At 36.0% G+C, this 21,335-nt stretch overlaps 2 protein-coding genes across 6 annotated transcripts in view; one reads left to right on the top strand and one right to left on the bottom strand.

The window, feature by feature from the left end:
* Positions 1–316: 316 nt before the first annotated feature.
* On the bottom strand, positions 317–4,345 carry LOC128167856 (uncharacterized protein C8orf74 homolog). The gene is made up of 5 exons (XM_052833798.1): positions 4,209–4,345; positions 3,629–3,821; positions 3,106–3,506; positions 932–1,073; positions 317–632 (listed from the first exon to the last, which is right to left on the bottom strand). Exons 1-5 carry the CDS (start codon positions 4,257–4,259, stop codon positions 505–507), a joined length of 915 nt encoding a protein of 304 aa, XP_052689758.1. The 5' UTR covers positions 4,260–4,345; the 3' UTR covers positions 317–504.
* An 84-nt stretch (positions 4,346–4,429) lies between these two features.
* The window catches only part of LOC128167854 (lipoxygenase homology domain-containing protein 1-like), a 47,706-nt gene continuing 30,800 nt past the window's right edge, over positions 4,430–21,335 (top strand). For 2 of the 5 annotated variants that reach the window (XM_052833794.1, XM_052833792.1), the window contains exons 1-22: positions 4,430–4,565; positions 5,693–6,514; positions 6,734–6,926; positions 7,115–7,278; positions 7,370–7,456; positions 7,605–7,737; positions 7,822–7,970; positions 8,185–8,263; positions 8,372–8,456; positions 8,669–8,759; positions 10,837–10,966; positions 12,744–12,847; positions 13,084–13,260; positions 13,622–13,840; positions 14,004–14,181; positions 15,687–15,797; positions 16,051–16,086; positions 18,898–19,055; positions 19,264–19,486; positions 19,587–19,738; positions 19,851–20,008; positions 20,311–20,366. In XM_052833794.1, coding sequence (XP_052689754.1) covers positions 5,696–6,514; positions 6,734–6,926; positions 7,115–7,278; positions 7,370–7,456; positions 7,605–7,737; positions 7,822–7,970; positions 8,185–8,263; positions 8,372–8,456; positions 8,669–8,759; positions 10,837–10,966; positions 12,744–12,847; positions 13,084–13,260; positions 13,622–13,840; positions 14,004–14,181; positions 15,687–15,797; positions 16,051–16,086; positions 18,898–19,055; positions 19,264–19,486; positions 19,587–19,738; positions 19,851–20,008; positions 20,311–20,366 — 3,502 coding nt within the window. In that variant the 5' untranslated portion in view covers positions 4,430–4,565; positions 5,693–5,695. Of the gene's footprint in view, positions 4,570–5,668; positions 6,515–6,733; positions 6,927–7,114; positions 7,279–7,369; positions 7,457–7,604; positions 7,738–7,821; positions 7,971–8,184; positions 8,264–8,371; positions 8,457–8,668; positions 8,760–10,836; positions 10,967–12,743; positions 12,848–13,083; positions 13,261–13,621; positions 13,841–14,003; positions 14,182–15,686; positions 15,798–16,050; positions 16,087–18,897; positions 19,056–19,263; positions 19,487–19,586; positions 19,739–19,850; positions 20,009–20,310; positions 20,367–21,335 lie in introns of those variants that run through there. The other 3 variants (XM_052833793.1, XM_052833795.1, XM_052833796.1) reach the window with 3 other exon arrangements.

Genomic DNA, 21,335 nt, shown 5'->3' with positions numbered 1-21,335 from the left:
GGAACATGTCGTCTGACCTTAAGAAGTTGATTAATCAAGATTACTTATTAGTCAAATTTATTATGAATATTTATATTGAAATTCCTCAGAAACATGGCCTTCTATTGGGTTATTTTATATCCTTACTTAGTGATCTACATTAGGGGTTCAAAGAAACTCATTGTCTGGTGTACAAACAGACAGTATATTTTAACATCCAAGACTTATCTTCTCACTGCAAGGTACCAGCCAAGTAGAAGTCAATACTGAAAGCTATAGGCATGCCAAATGATGTATTATTATAGTGTGGCTATCATGACAAACTACTGAAAACCACTGCCATTATAAATAATTTATTTTGTTATATATACATGTGTATGTAAGTTTATGAAGTTACAATATTTCAACAAGATGATGGATGCAATATTAAGACAAGTTTTTTAATGACTGTATCATCGTTAACATTCCAGATAATCAGAGCAATAGTTAAAGAATGTACTTCCAAAATAATGTTATCCAAATGGGTTACTTATTTCGACTTTTGGATCGAGAATTGCCAGACTTCTTGCGCTCACTTTTGGGGCTCTTTGGGGGCGTTTTCTTGGGTGTTGGTACTGGCGTTTTGGGCTTCAGGTTAAATCTTGGTGGAGGGCCTACAAAAGAACACGAGATTATCAGACTGGGAGAAACTGGAAGTCGGGGCTTTCAGTAAGGGGAAACAGGAGAAGATTTTCATCATTTCAATGATAAGAATTAGCAGCTTCAAATTATATACTGATAATTGGCAAAAACTAATGGAATTAAGTAATTTTTAAAAAGCCTCTTCAAATGAGTAATTCACCTCACTGAAAGCCCTAGTATGTAATATGAGTGGTAATGAGAAAGGAGTTAAGTCTCTTTTTCCATGTGCAACGAGACTTTACTTTTACACGATGATGAACCAGACGGATACCTAATGCCTGCGGCCGCGGTAATCTGGTCCTGGCCAGCTTGAACTCGAGGTCCTCCTGTACGTCGGCGATGTTACACTTGACCTTCTCCACGACGAGGGAGGAGTAGGAACCAATGATCTCCTGGATTAACTCGCCCACTTTCTGAAGGTAAACCAAGCTTCATTGATTGATGTACAGATAGATACAAAACATTTATATATGAAACCATTTCAAATTGTTTTATTATAGTTTAAATAAAACCAAAACTTCATGTTTAGAATAGAAAGATATTGATACATGTACAGCCAAACTTGGTCGATTTTTAAACTGTAGACAGGACAAAGTCTCTGGGATATCCAAGAGATCCAAGATTTAGAAGTTTGAATACATTAAGAAACTGTTTGGGACTCAAACTCATTTCTTGTTATACCCCCGCAAACGAAGTTTAGGGGGGTATATTGGTTTCACCCTGTCCGTCTGTCCGTCCGTCCGTCTGTCTGTCTGTCCGTCTGTCCGTCTGTCTGTAGACGCAACTTTGTCCCCCCTATAGAATTTTTTATTACTGCATGGAACAGTTTGAAAATTTGTACATATGTTGAAAACCATCTGAAGATGTGCACCTGCAATTTTTTTTAAGATCAGACAAGATTTAATGATTTTATGACAGTTTTCATTTTCCTTATTCTATATATTGTACACAAATGTTGAAAAGTAAGGGAGGTAATCCTTACAGATTTTATTAATTAATTAATAGAAAACACTCTAAAATATATTTATATAAATACATCCAGGTGGAGTTTTTTGTCTTTATGTCTTAATTAATAAAAAAAAAATTATTTTTTATAAGTATTCTATCAACTGACAATGCAAAGTTTTTGTTTGTCAATGATAAATTCTTAGGAGCTAATGAGAACATCAAAGACAAGTGTGGCTGAATTCATTTGTCCCAAGGGAGCCATTATCTGAGCCATGGTTCAGATGGAGCATGTGTTTAGGGGAAATTGATAATCTGTAAAATGGGTGATGGTTTTGGGGCTATTTTAAAACTGTTTCATGTAAACCAAAAGGTATATCATTATAAGGAAATAAATAATATAATTATTAATGAAGAAGTTAAACTATTTTTAGAGGTTGTTTAAATTTATTTGTCAAGTAATTTGATGAAGTGACCCTATTGGGCATTAATTTAAATGAAATTCAAAATTACTGATATGATTGTAGTGTTTTGGCAATTTTAAAATTGTTTGTAATATTAAATTTTCTTTTTTACATATTTTTACATAGTATGGTAATTATGGTAATGTTTTGGGAGTTTATTAAATTTAACAAGCTCATCAAAGAAAATCATAGTCCTATGGGATCAATTTTCTGATATGGAGTTCAATTGTGCCATAGGAGAAAGTGAGGAAAATTTGAAACAACTAATTGCATCTGTCAAGACTCTTATTAGAAAGATATTGAAAGTTTTATCAACAGAAGAGCATTGCTAAAATGGCTACCGGTATTTCTATTCACTGCAAAGGGAGGGGTTATTGTCATTTTGTTGGTTTTTCTTTAAATCAATTAAATTAAAAAAAAATATATCATCAAATACATACATTTGTAAATGTATTACTGTTATAGATATGTATTTACAGTGAAATTCTGACAATTTTGATTTTAATTTTTCTTTGTTAACTATTTTTTTTTTTTTTTACATTTCTAAATTTTTTTTTTTATATGTGTTCCAAACCTTAATTATTATTCAATTCAATTATTTGTCCCATTTGAAATTAGCCTAGCGGGGGTATTAGTCCCATTAGGGCAGTTCTAGTTTGGTTTTCTGGTTATCAATGTTTGGGATACTGAAGGTACTTTATATCACAGTTGACTTTAAAAACATGTAGCTTTTAATAACAGAAACTATGAGAAATGGAGTACTTTTGTATCAAGTGGTAAATAAGTCAAAAGGGTAGGACCAAGGGCCCCTGGCAAACAGCGCCATGCAGCACTCTGACCACTGAGCATGAAAACCTGACATTTGACAGATATTCACACACCTGTTAACATTGTTATTTTTGCCTACTTATTTGACCTCTACATGAGCTGTCTGATTTATTTTTGATGTATTATTCCAAGTACTGGTACTTTTATTACTTCTAATTCCTAATCAGTTTTTGTACATACTGTCGACGTCTGATGACTGTACACTTACCTCCTTAGAGAGGGGCTCCTGAACCCCACTTATTTTATCCAGTCGTTCTTTCGCTTGTTTCTCTGCAGTTTCCAAAGTTTTGGCTTTCTCCTCTAGTCGTTTGTTGGCATGCTCAGCTTCCTCCCTCTGTATGTTCTCGTACTGTTTCTCATACTCCCACACAAGCTCAGGCTTGCTCTGTTTCATGCTGCCCGGGTCAGCGGGAGTCTCAACTCGTAGGGACACAGTAGGCTTCAAAATGTCTCTTTCTTGTGTAAACACATATTTAAACAGTTTAAAGTGTCTGAGATAGGTCTGGAATACAAAGTCTGTGTAAATAGGAAAATTTCTTTGACCAAGTACATCTGCCAACTCAAAAGACTGAAGTTTAAGAAACTGTAGGGCATCTGTGATGTCTTTGTCTGCAACAAGAAGTCAAGAACCGTGAAATCAGAAAAAGAAATTAACATAGTGATTACCACCACACAGATACAAATGATGTGTGTTGATGCTGGGAGGTATGGAGTTACTACTGTTATTATACCTTTTGAGTCTTTAAGAATTCCATCACAAAAAGTCACCACTGTACACACTTGTCTCCATGTAAATCCTTTCTCTACAGCAAACATTAAGTTGTCGTACAGAAAGTCTACATAAATAGCATTCCTTAGATTATCATCGTCATCTAGGCATGTCAGCTTCAACTGACTGGCCAAAAACGCCTTACCCTCATTCTTCTGTAAATACAAAGTAAGGAAATGTTTAGATGTGGTGGTATACTACTGTTTTATATTTAAACCAGTACAAGGCTATATATATAAACTATATAAACGTGAACATTAAAAATTCACCGGTGTTATTTCAGCATCATGAGATGGCCAGCTCTTGAAAACCATAACATATCTGATTCATAGTGTCTTAAAGCCAGCAATAAAATGCGAGCATTATATAGCTGTAACAATTATACAATGTGATAAAACAGAGAATATTCGAAATAAATACATGTAATTGTGTCTGAAACACACATTACTTCGTGTTCTGTGTTCTCTAGTTTTATCAAAATACTCGTTAAAGATTGGAATTACTTTGGAATAAGAAAATTAATCATAATTGATCAAACTCACTGGTAAGTTGGATATACTTTTGACAACCAAATCTGAGAGAGTGACGGCCATGTTGTTGCTACCAAGCCACTTTATGAAATATCGCTAACTTCTCGTTTGTTCCGTTTCATTATTGGGGCTGTACTTGGATGTCTTTTGAAAGAGATACTTAATATCAACAGAAAACGTGAATATTTTGTTACAGAGTTTATTAAGAACCATGCAATGCGGGTGATTTCTCTATGAAATGTAACTAGCAGGTGTTTGTTTTGAAAAGTCACGTGATTAGAAACGAGCTTTCATCGAGCATGTCTTAGCTGAAGAGATATTGACAGTTTTCGTATAAGCATGGAACTCTGTGTATTGATCTAGAGGACCGTAAGTTAGTATAATGTTTATCGCACATCTTAGATATTTATTTGGTTTTGTTAATACAGTTGCCAATACGACACCGCTGGATTTTGTCTATGTCCAGATAACGTTACTCTGTATAACATGTATATAACGTTATGTTGCATACGTTATAGATGTTTTCATTTACAGAGTATAACAAGAGAATACACCATTAAACTGTAACGGTAATTAGACACCTTGTTTCTGCACGTTGCATATATACTAGACCTATTTACTTTTGTATATGTTTTAAAATCTGTACATAATAACAAATATATAGGCCTACACTAGAAAAATTATATATGTACTGCATCACATGATGATAATTGTAGAAGCTTGGGCTAAATGGACAGAGGATACAGTCTGTTAGATTAGTGGTAGAGCTCGTGACTAGAAATCATCAAAGCGCTGTTCAGAACTTAATTCATTCCTTATCCAGAATTTACAAACAATGAATGTGACATGTTTAAAATAGTACGGTTCTTTACCACAAGTATATTATCAGGAAGAATAAAATCTCTCACTACACATTCTATAAATATCATGAACTAAAATGTTACAAAGTTCATATGTTTTATAGATGATGTACACATATGGTGGAGATATGATCAATTTTTTTTTATCTTTAATATGCATAAGATATCATACTGCCAGAAGATTGGAACAAATCAAGTTTCGTTTCAGCTTACCATTCAGCCCAAAACAATCTCTTTCATTTTTTAATTGTATGCCTTTATCTCATTTTAAAAATGAAACACAATAGGTATGCATTACATATTGATTTTGTTGAATGACTTGTTTGATTTTACAACAGTCCAACAAGTGAATAATGGATAAGGTGCATATTTTTCTCTTTTGTGACACAATTAGATGATATCACATGCTCCTCTGACAATGAAACCAACCACTTCTGTCTGTAAATTACAACCAGAACAATTTAAGTGAAAAGTCTATTGAGGAGTTTATTTTAGAGCTCGAAAATCAACATATTGATCCCAATATCCTGATCTTTTCCTCTTTATCAATCAGCACATAAATGAAACCCATCTGTTAATATTTACATTATGCTTTTTATAGTGATGGTAACTATGTATGAATTGATTTTTTCTCAGACAATGGATAAGACAACAAAAGACACCAAGAAACCAGATGAGAAAAAATTTATAGCAGCTGATGGTGGAGATGAAACTAAAGGCCGAAACCCAAAGAGGGGACAAAAAGCTGAGACCAAAGACGCAAAGCCCCCCACAGAGAGAAAGAAGCCCAAACATGTAGGTACAGACAGTAGGAGCGTAGTGGAGATGGGAAACGAGAAGGAAGATACGGCCAACTTACGCAGCTCAATGACTGCCGGCAATGACACCAAAACCTGCTTCTTCTACAAAGATGAGGACTATCGTTTTCCAGGGGTCAAAATTGCACTCAATCCTCGCAAATACAAAAAATTTGACACACTGTGTTTAGAGCTATCTCGTAAAATTCCTGGCCTGGGTTTTGGGGTGAGATCAATCACCACACCTACCGGTCGCACCAGGATATCAAACCTGGACGCGCTGACACATGAGGGAAAATATGTTTGTTCTTCCAGTCGAGTGATGGTTCATGGATTAGACATGAATCGCGTTGGTGGTCGTGATGTGTGGCACTACGCCAGGCCTCCTAGTGGTCGGCGGGTGCTGAACCAGATCCTTAGGGAAGAGGTTGATTTTAAGGAGCCTCGTTTTAAAAAGTCCAAGAAGCCATATGACATGGCTACTGTGTACAACAAGAGCCAGCCAAAGAAGATTACGGTCCTGAAGAATGGAGACCCCACCTACAGGCACGTAGTGCTGTTAAACCGCAGGACTGCGCAGCAGTACGAACAAGTGTTACACGATCTCAGTGAGATGTTCAAGTTTGCCGTCAGAAAGTTGTGTACAACAGAGGGGAAAAGGGTAAGTCATGAATTTGAATCTGATGCCTTTGTGTCTATTACTTTTGTCAACTTGTCAAAGTCTGTCATCAGTGCATGAATGATATGAAATAAGGTACAGTAACTGATGAATGTATGCGTGAGGGTTTAAATTAGCAATGTCAGCAAATTGATGCCGTGACAGGAATTGCATCAGTCATCAGTTGATCAATACTTGTAACTCATGGGGATATAATTGTAGGTTGGAGGGCTGAATCAACTGTTTCTGGGTCCAGACACCTTGGTGTGTTGTGGGCCAGAGCCTTTCAGACACATGGATGGGGGAGGGTACTACGCCACCCCCAGAATTATGTCACGTGTGTCCCTGAATACAAGAGGCTCAGACTCTATTGCAAAACGTATGAAAGTGAAGAGAAACCGCATGACCAATACAAGTGAGTGAAAATTTTGGAATAAAGAAAAAGGTTTTTAGTTTTAAGTCATTTGCCTTTTGTAGAATAAGGGATTTTTTTCTAATAAAGGATACAGCGAATGTTACATGAGTTTTCTTTAAAAACTAGTCAACCTATTTCTTTTTGGAAGTTCAAGCAGGGTAATTACAGTGATATTTTGATTCTTTCAGAGGGAGAGTGGAAGGTGAGTATTAAGACGAATGGACACGCCTCCGCCTCGACACAGGCTCAGGTCACCATCACAGTGTACGGTCACAAGGGCAACTCAGGACCCATCTCTCTCGGCAGCGGGGATGGCAGCAACTTCAAATCGGGCAGCACAGACGAGTTTGATGTAAGCAGTATTAATATGAGGTATAATGCAGGTATTGCAATGATTTATAAGCTTGGATATTAATATGCAAGTCTTGTCTTGTGTTTTGTAGATTTCTGTAGGAAATGTGGGAGAGATTTACAAGATCCGAATCAGTCATGACAATTCTGGCGATTCTCCAGGCTGGCTATGTGATGAGGTATAATGTTTGTCAGTTCTAGTACTTACATTTGCCCCAGTATTTATATCTTACAGATGTGATAGAGCTATTAAGGAAGCACAAAAGTCCCCCCTGCCTCTTCCATATCACCATCATTCCATGCCTTACCTGTTCTTATTTTGTCCAGGTCAAGATGAGTGACAAGGACACAGATGAGGAGCTGACCTTCACCTGTCGTCGCTGGCTTGCGCGAGATGAAGATGACTTTGAAATTTGTCGCGAGCTTCCTGCCGTCAGAAAAGGAGAACCAATCCTGCCAGGTTGTAGAGCAAGAGTGCCTGGTTTATGACAGAACTGAACTAATGCTGTAAGGAATGATTTTACGTTTGTTTTTTGGTTTACAGTGGTGCGGTACAGTGTTCACGTGACCACAGGAAACCTGTGGGGGGCTTGCACAGAGGCCAACGTGTACATGACGATGTATGGTGACCGTGGCGACACAGGGGTCCGACAGCTCTACTCTCCCAGCAAGGGCTGTTTCCAACAGGGCAAAGTAGGTCCTTCCAGACTTGTATCAAAGATTTACTATGTCATAGTCCAAGCATGGGCTGAACTGATACTTCACGATTGTTACATCTGTTAGAGTGTTATGATATTGCCAGTTATTTCTCTCTGAATGTATCATCTTATATTTAAGTTACAATCAATAAGTGCAGAGCTGTGCACAAGTACTGTCAATAAACTGTTTATCTCCGGTTTGTGTTTAGACTGACACCTTTACTGTGGAGGCTGTGTCCCTAGGTCACCTGAAGAGGATCATCGTGGGCCACGACGGAACAGGGGCAGGTAATTCAGCTTCCCTAGAGTCACTGCTCATCAAAATAATGTAGTCCATAAACATGTGAGATTAGTTATTATATTTCATGGTTGAACACAATGTTTGATTCTATTCAGGGAATGGCTGGCACCTGGAGAAGATGGTGGTCAAGGAGCCCTCTGGTGGCAGAGGAAAAGACGAGTCAGTCTTTCACTGTGGAAAGTAAGAACAGTCTTCTATACAAGAAATAATTCAGAAGTTTTATATGGCTATAAAAGAATTTTTGTAATTAAGCTGGAAATTAAGCTTTTTTCAGTAAATCCTCAGTATTTCACTTAAGCTGGAGAAAAAAAGAAGTTATTAAAACCAAATACTGGTAAATGTATTGGAGAGAATTCCCCTGATTTCCTGAGTTTAACGCTGTTTACCTGTAGGTGGCTGGATGAGGGACAGGATGATGGAAAGATCGTGCGAGAGCTGAAGGTCCAGGAGGAGTACATGGATGATATCCTAGAGAAGCGCAATGTGAGTTCCCCAGACACCTGATAGTGTGCTAGACCCTGTGCTAGTCCAGCACATCTTGGTGTGCTTTGTGCCAGCACAGCGTGCTGTCAGTCTGTTTGTTTGTGCTTCACTGTTTTGTGTACCCTCTGTTGTGTGGTCTCTGGTATTATATTGATGACCTTTGCTTTCTAAACCATTGGCAAATTGGTGTATATGCATTGATATGAATCTTTTGATCAAAGACTACTGCAATATAATTAGGGAATTAATATTGCTTATACTGTGGAATCATTAGATTTCGTGGTGGCTCAATTTCCGTGGAATTTGTGGGTACCTCTCACCCACGAATTTACATCCTCCACGAATTTAATTGATTTGGGTTTTAAAATCACACCTCCCTTTATAGGTGTAATAGAATACACGAAATTACGTCCCCACGAACCTGTAAAATATAGGTCATCCACGAAAATTGGCCCCCACGAATTTTAATGATTCCACAGTATGGATTTATTGGGAAGTAAGATTTTGAAGAACTCTTCCATTCATACTATATATCTATTTTGTCTGCATAACGTAATTTGAGCATTTTGAATAATTTGTTATTATGGCATTGGGTTTTATTTATATACCGTTTTTTCAAATATTTATTTAATCTCTATTACCACATTTTTTAAGGTAATTTACGTTCTTGTTTTGTTTCTTTGACTAATATCTCTTGATTCTTCCAAACACTATTTCATTTGCGAATATTCCTGTTTTGACTAATTTATTTTGATTACTGAGACTATAAATTTTTGATTCAATTTACCATTCTTGGAGAAAGCAAAGGTATTAAATAAGATGTCTTTAGTTTATGTTAATATGTTGATTCGTTTTGTAGTTTATTTGTTTGGTTGAACATCTATATATTTTATATCCTTTTATTTTTGTTTATTTTACCTTTTGAAACTTAATTTGGCAAATACAATTGTAAGAATTTTAAAAATGCAATTGACTAAATCACTTTAAGTTTAATTCAAAGATTAACACCCTGTAGCTTTTGTTTAGTGAAAAACAATAGCACAATCATGATGTAGGTTCTGTCTGTTATGGGTGTGTGTGTAGCTTGATTTATGTGTCCCTTGTGTGTGTGTATCTTGTGTGTAGATCCTGTGTACATTGTGACTCTGTGTACATTGTGTGCTATGTAGAACCCGGTTTTAAGATTCAGAGATTCTGAGTAAGATTTACTTTAATGAAGGTCCTCTATTCTTTTAGTAGCAGCTGGCAAATGCAACGATCTCATTAGAGTTTGTGTCATATTCATTGTAAATAAAATAAATAATGTTAACTTATTGGTAGGGAAACTATATACCAAAGTAGTGACTGACAGTAATTAAGTTATCAATTAAAATCCCTCCCTAATATATCCCCACCGACTAATCCTGGTAATTATAACTTGTAATGTAACTGAACATTAATATATACCAGTCCATCCAATTGATCTGTATGATTTGCTGATGTCTTGGTAGTGGCAGAATTGCAGCCCCCTGGATGTGGACTATGTGAGCTTTATAATTACCCAGGATGCCTTTTTTCACAACCTGCACTTCACCTTTGACCCGTGCACGTGTTATCTATTGGTGCTCACATTGTCATAAAACCTACATTGTCGATGAGCTTATCTTTAATCTAAGCCTACTTTGATACCTTAAGCTAATATATTCATCTCTTACATGAAATTAAAGCCGCTCGAGATCAAACGCTTGTCTATTTTAGCTTTATGGCCCAGAGCCTGAACAGGATCAAAATTTTAACTTAAGATAGCACTGGCTAAGTAGCAAACAAAAGTATGAAGTTAATTCAACAGTAATTCACTTTTTATGATGAACACATTTTGTTTCATTGAGGGGGTACAGAGCAATAATCACATTCAATTAATTTGTTAGTGGAGTTGGAATGATTAACTGTTTATATTTCCCTGTGTGTAATGTATCATAAATGTAAAACCCAGAGTGATCCTATATGTACTGACTAACACTAACACTGATCTGAAATAAACTTGCTGAACACCTCTGGAGTTTTTGTGTTGTCACTAATGTGCCTCCTTTCTTCCTAGTGGGAGTACGAGAAGTGGAAGTTTGAGAAAGACTGCCAGGTAAAACTGTACTCACTGTCCTCCGGTAAAGCGGTCCGGATCAAACAGAGCGGAGCCATCGACGCACTGGGCAGTGACATGGACTTCCATGGTAGTAAACCTTGTTGTATATCAGACATAAAAATTATGTCATGGACTTCCATGGTAGTAAAACTTGTTGTATATCAGACATAAAAATTACATCATGCATGGACTTCCATAGTAGCAAAATTTGCATCAGACCTAAATATTACAAAATGGACTTCCATGGTGAATAAATTTTGTTGTATCAGACATAAAAATTACAATTTGAAATTCCATGAAAGTAATTAGCTTGTTGTAACAATTATATACATAATATACTATAATGAAAACAGTGCCATAAAAATAATGCTTATTGTATCAGACATCAAAATTACAACATAGACTTCCATGGTAGTAAAAGTTGTTCTATCGGTCATTAATATGACAACCTCAATGATAGAAAAGCTGGTAGAAGTTGCAAAACTTCCAGGAGAGTAAAACCTCTTGTTTTTGACATTGATGTTACAGCATGAACTTCTATATAGATAAAACTGGTTTTATGAAACATATAGCCATAGGTCTGTAGCTCCCTGGTATTTCCCTGGACAACCTGGGAGCTATAACACATTTTGTACAAATATTTGATTCAAACAAATTTCTCTTGACATTTTACTACAAATAATGTCAATTTATTTGCCTCTGATATTCTTTTTGACAACATCACCAACCATGTAAAGTGAAGTGGTGCAGTTTGTTTACATGTAAAAATGGCTACCCGAGATCTGCACATGAATTTAATATACTGATATTTCATTTTCTGAGGTGTTATGTAGCATGTTTAAAAGAAAGTCTGAAGTAAATAAAGTGACGATATCAGGAGTAAATTGCCTGGAGAACTTACTGGCACAAATATTTTGCACAAAATTTGTGTATAAACAAAATTAGCACAGTGTTTTGTGCACTGTATTATAATTGCAACTTTTTAACAAGTAGATCTGTAGCTCTAAGGTCGTCCATCCGATTTTTTTCATGAACACATACACACTCTGGTAGTAAACTGTCGTATCAGACATTGAAATATAAGCTGACATGAACTGACTTGGAAGTATATATGCTTGTGTTAGATATAAAAATGACAGCTGACGTGACATGGACATGGGGAGGGAAGGTAATTAAAACAGACATACATTAAAGCTGAACACCGCTCGTAAATAGGCACCGTCACACAGATACCTGGTATATAAACCCCTCGATTTCGTTACACCCGATTGCACACCTGAACCTCGTGGCCAACATGTAGTATTCCTTTCGTGGTCTTTAGATTTTATGCATTTTTTTCTTATCTTATTTTCATTTTCTGTTCGTAAATAATGCATTGACCAATTTATTTGATGTTAGTATTCTCCTGGCTTCAAAAAGGTCCGTAAAATTTGATAATTTCATCACGACCGAGTAACACGGCGAGGCAAAATGTACATCCACACAGGTGAGACCTCTACAGCGAAGTACTTTGAACTGTTTAGAGGTCTGTCCCCTATATAAGGGTTGTAGGGACAGCAGTGATTAAAGAGAAATATGGCGGCCAGTGCCTATTTACGAGCGGTGTTCAGCTTTAAAGCATGTACATTCATCAAAGATGAGTCTGTTATATCAGACATAGAAATTTACCTTGTCTTATATTTCAATGGTCCCCAGTTTTGAGCTGACTTTGACAGCTGTGTTCAACAGTTTGAACCCCTATTGATCCTGTCTTTGACAGCTTTGGTTTGAACCCTTATTGATCCTGTCTTTGACAGCTTTGGTTTGAACCCTTATTGATCCTGTCGGTGACACTGTGTTCAGTGTTTTGACCTTGTTTTTAACAGCTGTGTTCAATGTGGTCCAGAGGAAAGTGATGGTGCGGATGTTCAGCAGTGTCCCAGACCCTAACTCATTTGTTTGCATCGATAATGGCAAGATGGTTGCACATGTAAGTCAGTCAGCAATATTTACATGATAATTGTGTGAATTTTGCAATGCAAAAGCATACAAAAAATGTCTCTGACTTAATTTCAAATGACTGATGGTATTTCTTCCAAAGGGAATAGTCATGACTGAATCATTTCAAATCTTTAGATGTTATAGATTTAACTTCATTGATCTTTATGCTTTGCAAAGTCAGGAAATGTTTACAAATGATAATTGGAATAATTTGTTTTGTTGCAGAAGGGCAGTGGCCCTTACTGTGAGTTCCGACTGAGGGTCCAGGGGGACCGCTCCATTATGTTCGAGTCGGTGAAGAACCCGCTCCAGTTCTTGACCTTTGATGAGGAAGGTCACCCAGCAGACGTCAGGGGGATCCTGGACAAGGAGAAAACTCGGAGATTCTTTGTCTACTGCAAGGTAAGGAAGCCAAGGACAAATGTGTGGAGTAGAGTATGTCTTGTTGTCATACATGTACTGTAAAATATGCTTGTAATGAAGTGTCAAGGATGGGCTATTTTGCTTTGTTATAGGAGTAATTTATTACATCCATAAGTTAACAACATTTATGAAGTCATGGGGAATGAAAATCACTTAACTGTAAGCGACAATTCATTATAAGCATGTTTGCTATAACCGCATTTTACTGTATGTCTTATGCAAACAGTTTTTGCTAAATTATGAACAAAATAACCTCTTTATGATGATACAAGTTCATTATAAAGGTATGAATGGTTTACATTTATCTACTTCAACGACCTGTTTTTCTTTATTATGACAGGGAATGTTCAGGCACCGCGGGGTGGTGGTGTTTGCTACATCTTTATATCAAGCTATCAACATAAACGGAGACCTAACAATGACCGCCCTCGGAACACCGTCAAGTAAAATGGCACAGTTCAGGGTTCACAAGGTGGCGGGCAATGGTGTCAGAATGTTTGAGAGCATTTCACATCCTGGGAAGTACATCCGCCTGAAGGATGGGAAGATCGATTGTCAGGTGAGGAGTTTTATTAGCCAATAGATGGTCAGGTAAGGAGTTGTATTAGCCAATAGATTGTCAGATGAGGCATGTATAACAGTATTAGCCAATAGATAGTGTAGATTTGTAATCAGTAATCTCTATGATATAATCCTGATTTTGTATTTTATTCTTTATGTAGGGTATCCGGGATGAGGCCTCACATTTTATTGTAGAGAAGCGTAGATCTGGGGGATATGTCAGCCTGCAGTCTGCTTCACAGAGAGGCTTGTACCTGGGAATGAAGCCGGACGGGAGAGTGTGGCCGACAGTGGATACTGGGGTCCACAATGTCCACCTGTTTCCTCAGGTTGTCGAATGTAAGCCCACATTTCTTCCTGTGATACTGGGGTCCACAATGTCCACCTGTTTCCTCAGGTTGTCGAATGTAAGCCCACATTTCTTCCTGTGATACTGGGGTCCACAATGTCCGCCTGTTTTCTCAGGTTGTCGAATGTAAGCCCACATTTCTTCCTGTGATACTGGGGTCCACAATGTCCACCCGTTTCCTCAGGTTGTCGAATGTAAGCCCACATTTCTTCCTGTGATACTGGGGTCCCCAATGTCCGCCTGTTTCCTCAGGTTGTCGAATGTAAGCCCACATTTCTTCCTGTGATAGCAAAGTATGGTGAAGAGTAATAGATGAAGGACAGGTCATCGAGTGTTAGCCATGTTTCTTCCTGTAATACTTAAGTATGGTCAAAGTATTGGACTGTGGAACAGGTCACTGAGTTTTTAGCCTACGATTTAGAGCAGGTCATTGTGTATTAGCCCACATATATTTACATTTTCCAGTGTCTATGCCTGGGATAACACTACATATCGATTTTGTACTATATAACTCATAAAGCCAAATTGAGGCGCCAGCGGGGTTTGCTTATTTATATTTAAATATTTAATCGTACGATGCTTTAAAATTATATAAATATAAGTAATAAGGAATCATTCATTATGAGGTGATAATTTCAGTCGGGGCGTGATTAAATCTATCATAAAGCCCTTCGGGCGGATTTGATCACGCCCCGACCGAAATTATTACCTCATAATACTCAAAGAATGATTCCTTATTCCTTATATCCTCCTTTGATATGAAGATATGGTTACGCATTTATATAAGACTAGAAAACAGGTCATTGTTTGTTAGCCCACATTTCCTCCTTTGATATTATATAAATAGTGCCTGTATGGGAGGGTAACAGTTGAAATTGACACTCCGAGAAAACCATTCGCGGAGGTTGACAATGGTTTTCGAGGGGTGTCGATTTCAACTGTTATCCTCCCAAACAGGCAGTATTTATTTTGTTATACTGAATGTCTTAATTTTTAAGAAAATTTTACTGCTTTTATACTGGCACTGTACCAGTTATCAGCTAAAATTTAATGTTTTCTTTTCGTAATTCCTTAGCCGATAACTGGTACAGTACCAGTATAGGAATAACGTGAATTCTACAGCGAACCGTACGCGCATAATTTTTGCGCATGTAACAATTTTTAATGTTACCAGTTGCTAAGTGTGTTGCTAACGCTGAGGTTAATAGAACGGATTATGAACTGCGTCTTAACCAATCAGATTTCAGTATTTAACATGAAAGTATAACAATAAGGTATGGTTAAGCATAAAATTCTGTAGAACAGGATTGAGAAGAAAAACAAGTCCTTATTTTCATCAACATTTCAAGTTAAGCTGAAAAGATGTTATGAAGAATATGCATGACTCACTTAGAGGAAATAGGAACTATAGAGGGGGGCCGAAAAGTAGTCAGATATTGTACAAATAGTTGTGTAACCAATTGATTTTTTGTATTGATTTCCATTGATTTGACAGGGGGAGTAAGGAAGACTCCTAGCATTGCTGAAGAGGAAGAGGTAGAGGAGCCAGTGAGATCTGAGACCCCCAGGGAGGAATCTCCGCCCCCAGTCAAGCCCGGCCATGCTGGTCAGTATAGAGTCCTTGACATAACAATCTCTGAAATTTCTCTTTCCAAATAATGTGTTCAAAATTTACAAGAGAACAAACCAGTCCCAAGTTTTTGTTTCCACTTCCTTGTTTAACAATAATGTATAATTCCTGGAACTTTCAGTGTTTAACAATAATGTATAATTCCTGGAACTTTCAGTGTTTAACAATAATGTATAATTCCTGGAACTTTTAGTGTTTAACAATAATGTATAATTCCTGGAACTTTTAGTGTTTTTGACTGAGGATGCCCGATTTCGTGTGGGGGGTGAGTATTGGGTTCTCTGCAGTAACCCTCCCCGTGCTTTCTCCTTCAGGCTGATATAACCATCATTTTTATATATCATGATTTGATTTACCCATTCTGACATTGCATTTGATTGTATTTGAGTTATTCTAATACTTGTACTAAAATCACAATGTATACTTGTATGCTCACCTTCCTCATCCCAACCATAATTTTATTTAATGATACCTCCTCTGGTGGTACCAAGAGTGTGTTTGCCACAAATGGCAACAAGTTTTCATTCAAATTATGATGTCATAGATTAAATATTAGAAAAAAGAGAAAATTATGAGTTTGGTGCATTGACACCTGAGCTAAGAAGATAGCTATACAACGTTGTTATTGATAAGTAATGATTGTGTTATTTCATTCTAGTAACTTAACCAGGTAATGAACACACTATTCAGCCTACAGCTGATCACTTTCTATTACCAACCACAACCTTTGTGGTCTGAATAAGTTTCTCCTACACAGTCAATTTCTAGCTGATCTGTTGTTGTATTATTATGATATATCAAATTCAAGCTGCTCTATATCTGTAACGTAGGATATCTGACTTGGTGACATGATACATTAACTGTTTCTTTGACAAAAAGTAAATAAACAAATGACTTGATAAAAGCGTTTCTTGGAAACAAAATGTAAAATTTTATATCTTTTTCACACAAAGTGTTAAATTTGAGAACATGATCAAAAAATTTCTCTGACGCAATTGTTAAAAAAAAAAAAAAAAATGCAAGACTGAGTATTTCTATGACACAAAATGTATAACTAGATGATATGATACAAATATTTCTGTGACACAAACTAGTAACTGAATATCATGATACAAGTATTTCTGTGATACAGATTAGTAACTGAATGACATGATACAAGTATTTCTGTGATACAGATTAGTAACTGAATGTCATGATACAAGTATTTCTGTGATACAGATTTGTAACTGAATGACATGATACGAGTATTTCTGTGATACAGATTAGTAACTGAATGACATGATACAAGTATTTCTGTGATACAGATTAGTAACTGAATGACATGATACAAAAATTTCTGTGAGACAGATTAGTAACTGAATGAAATGATACAAGTATTTCTGTGATACAGATTTATAACTGAATGTCATGATACAAGAATTTCTGTGATACAGATTAGTAACTGAATGACATGATACAAGTATTTCTGTGATACAGATTAGTAACTGAATGTCATGATACAAGTATTTATGTGATACAGATTAGTAACTGAATGACATGATACAAGAATTCTGTGATACAGATTAGTAACTGAATGACATTATACAAGAATTTCTGTAATACAGATTAGTAACTAAATGTCATGATACAAGTATTTCTGTGATACAGATTAGTAACTGAATGTCATGATACAAGTATTTCTGTGATACAGATTAGTAACTGAATGACATGATACAAGTATTTCTGTGATACAGATTAGTAACTGAATGTCATGATAGAAGAATTTCTGTGATACAGATTAGTTACTGAATGACATGATACAAGAATTTCTGTGATACAGATTAGTAACTGAATGACATGATACACGAATTTCTGTGATACAGATTAGTAACTGAATGACATGATACAAGTATTTCTGTGATACAGATTTGTAACTGAATGACATGATACAAGTATTTCTGTGAGACAGATTAGTAACTAAATGACATGATACAAGAATTTCTGTGATACAGATTAGTTACTGAATGTCATGATACAAGAATTTCTGTAACATAAAGTTTGTAACAGGATGACATTATAAGTGTTTTCTGTGACATGAAGTCTAATTGATAGCAGGAGTGTATATCATGCATCTATTTGTTGTTTTAACTCTTAATCATGGGGACTTTACTACATTTATTTTCAATGACAGGAAATATATTATAATTCTGTGTGTTGTCTAATCTGATCTCATGATCATTGGATATGGAGTGTCTATTCATAGTTTGAAGTTTCAGGATCAGTGACAACGGAATGTCTTGATTTTGGGTTTTTTATTAAATGTGTGTGTGTTAATTTTATCTTTTCTGTTGGATGCAAGTAAATATGGTAAAAATTTAAAAAGATGTCTTCTTTATTGCATGCCTGTACAGTGTTTATTTTGTGGCACATAATACTGACTGGTGTAAAAACATCAAATACCTCTGCTTTTTTCTGAGTGTTTTAATCGTTTTATACTATATATCATATTATCATATGCTATTTACTTGTTCCGTATTTTAAGCTGTGTCATTATATTGATTCTCTTGTGCAGTGTCATATATTCAAATGAAGTATTTTGATATCCATTTTTTTTCTTATATAGTTTTAAACTTTGCAAGAACAAATTTAAGCTATAACCCCCAAATCCTATATTTGATATGATTTTGTATTTCATGTACAATACATTGTACATTGTATATGATACAATTTTGTAAAAGTTTCCTTAGTAATAAACTGAACTCAAAGTCTAATATGTATTTAATATCTGCCAATGAATAAGGTGTTGAGATTCAGAACTTCATGCACTTTTATTTCCTGCTTAATGTTTATATAACATTTTCTTTCATATAAAAGTTTTAGGTAGCAAATCATGTTTTTAACAGTGTGTTTATTCTTCTGAAATCCAATATCATATAATTTTAACATTATGTCAAAGCGAGTTGTTCAAGTATTTACAAACGTGCTGGTACATGTCTACTGGAACTGACTTATGTGCATATAGATAGAATAATTGTTTGATCTTGAAAATAAAAGCCATATATGAAAAAAAGCTTGATTTATCTGGTGTTTTTGACAGAGGATGATTGGAACATCCATGTATCCACCATTGAGGAACTCAAGAATGCGGATGTGGCTGTTGTGGTTTACGGAGAGACCGGGAATTCCGGTGGAGTCAGGCTGGAGGCGCCACCTGGAAAGCCAATCTTTCAACCAAACAACGAGGACGGATTTAGGGTGAGTGTTCTCTTGTTAAAGTTGAATGCTACACCAAAATTTTATTTTATAGATTGTTAAAGTATCTTTTCTTAAACTAGATTTCATTGTTCAAAGAAGGATATGCACTCTTCATTATTTTTTTCAAACTTTTAGAAATATTTGATAAGTGAAAAATCAGTCTGTCAAGTTTGACATTGTAGTTCAAACTTTGTCTTATGTATTGTAGGCCAGCCTTAAGGTGGGTAAATTCTACAAGATTCGCCTGGAACTCATTCCAAAGTCGGCAGAGAAGAAACCGTCCTGGAAAGTGAATGTGGTCAAGTTAACCAATGTGGAGACAGAGGAGACCTTGGTCTTTCGGTTTGACCGGTGGTTGTCAAGGGAACATGAGGACATGGAGATCATGAGGGAACTTCCTGCTATCTGGCCAGGGGAGGAAACTCCGTCAGGTAAATGTCTTGTCTCCCTCCAGTACTGTAATGTCTGCTGATAACACTACAGCAGTCTTGTTCCTTGGTAAACTTCTAAGCTTCATTGTTTTTTTTCCAGTCTTTAAATACTATGTGCTGGTACACACTGGGGATGTGGATGAGGCAGACACAAATGCTGAAGTTTACCTGAACATTTTTGGAGAGAAAGGTGACACAGGAAAAAGAGTGCTGCTTAATTCCAACAACATCAGCAAATTCAGGAGCGGACAGGTAAAGGGACATGACTATTTCAGTATGTCATATGATATGGCATCTTGATAGATGGCTCTTGTTTTTATAATATATACCAGTATGACATATATCATGAAAAAAACATTATTAGGTGGACATCTTTGAAATTGAGGCTGTATCTCTGGGAAAACTAGAAAAGTGCATTGTGGGACATGATGGGACAGGAAGTGATCAGGGATGGTATTTAGACAAGATCATGATCAGAGAAAGTGAGGAATCTAAGGAGGAGTACATCTTCCCTTGTGAAAAGTAAGTTATATAGATTTTGTATGTGTAAACAATGCCTTATACAGCAAACCTCGGTTATAACGAAGTCACTGGGACCTAAGAAATTACTTCGTTATATCCGTAATTCGTTATAACCGTATAAGAAATTCATTAAATTTACATAGCTGGGGATCCAAGATGACTTCGCTATATCCGTGAATTCGCAATATCCGTGTTCGTACTAAACGAGTTTTTCTGTAACTGGCCTTTGGTATATAATGTCTTAAGTTTCTTTTAGAAATGATGCTATATCTATTATTATTAATAATGAATTCCTTTTACAGGTGGCTGGATGTGAATAAAGAAGACAGGCGCATTGAGCGGACCTTGGTTGTGAAGGGTAGGTGACAGATGAACCCTGACCTCTGACCTTTGGCTTCCTACCCACACTTCCTTGCCAGTAGGGAGTTGTCTTTAACACTATGCCTCCCTCCCATAGCATTTAGACATTAAAACATGGTGCTATGGCTGATTTTGTGATTAATCTCTCTAATTTTCTGTGATAAATTGCTTGTGGATATTTTGGAGCTATGACTGTAGTTTAATTAACAATAGGACTCGAGTGTCTGTATATATACAATAGAAGCATCTGTACTAGCTAGTGGAGACATAGTTTACTCCAATAATATATTTTCAGATACATTGTAGCTATACATATTGTAATTATTATAATTTACAGTAGTGTTTCGGCAGTATAGTCACACATCCCTCTGATCTCATTGATTTAGGAACAGAATACTTTGATCTGCACTAGGAGATTTTTTTCTCTCCAATCTCTCAGTAGAAACTTCACAGACAGAAAAGCATCAATGTAGGAAAAGGAAATTTCACATTTTAAGTTTATTTTGTACAACAAATTTCCACTGCTTTATTATACACAACAACATTTTTAACAAGTCCAAAAGCTGATGATTTGTTATGTTCTCAGAAACTTACTGGTTTTATTATTTTAAATGAAATCAGCCAAGGTTTAATAGATCAAAAATAAGTGTCCATAGGCAGTAGTGATATAGGATGAATTTTACAGAGTCTGTGTGAGGACAAGTTACCATGCACAAAATAATGTGAACAAACTCTTAATAAATGCTAAGGAAAAAATTATTCATTGACTGCAGAGGTGGAGGTCAGAATTTTTATTTGCAATGGTATCAAAAACATACATGATCAATTTTAAGATTTATTTTATTTATTAATCAGCAAAGTGGTGAATGAAAAGTCAGTTCCATAACTCATCATAAGACATCATATAGTCAAATGCTGGCTGGTTAATATTACATTTAGGCTAAATTGGTATTTTGAAATATTATAA

Source organism: Crassostrea angulata, chromosome 10, assembly GCF_025612915.1.
Source record: "Crassostrea angulata isolate pt1a10 chromosome 10, ASM2561291v2, whole genome shotgun sequence".
Classification (NCBI taxonomy): Eukaryota; Metazoa; Mollusca; class Bivalvia; order Ostreida; family Ostreidae; genus Magallana; species Magallana angulata.
This window is presented reverse-complemented; position numbering and strand designations above follow the sequence as displayed.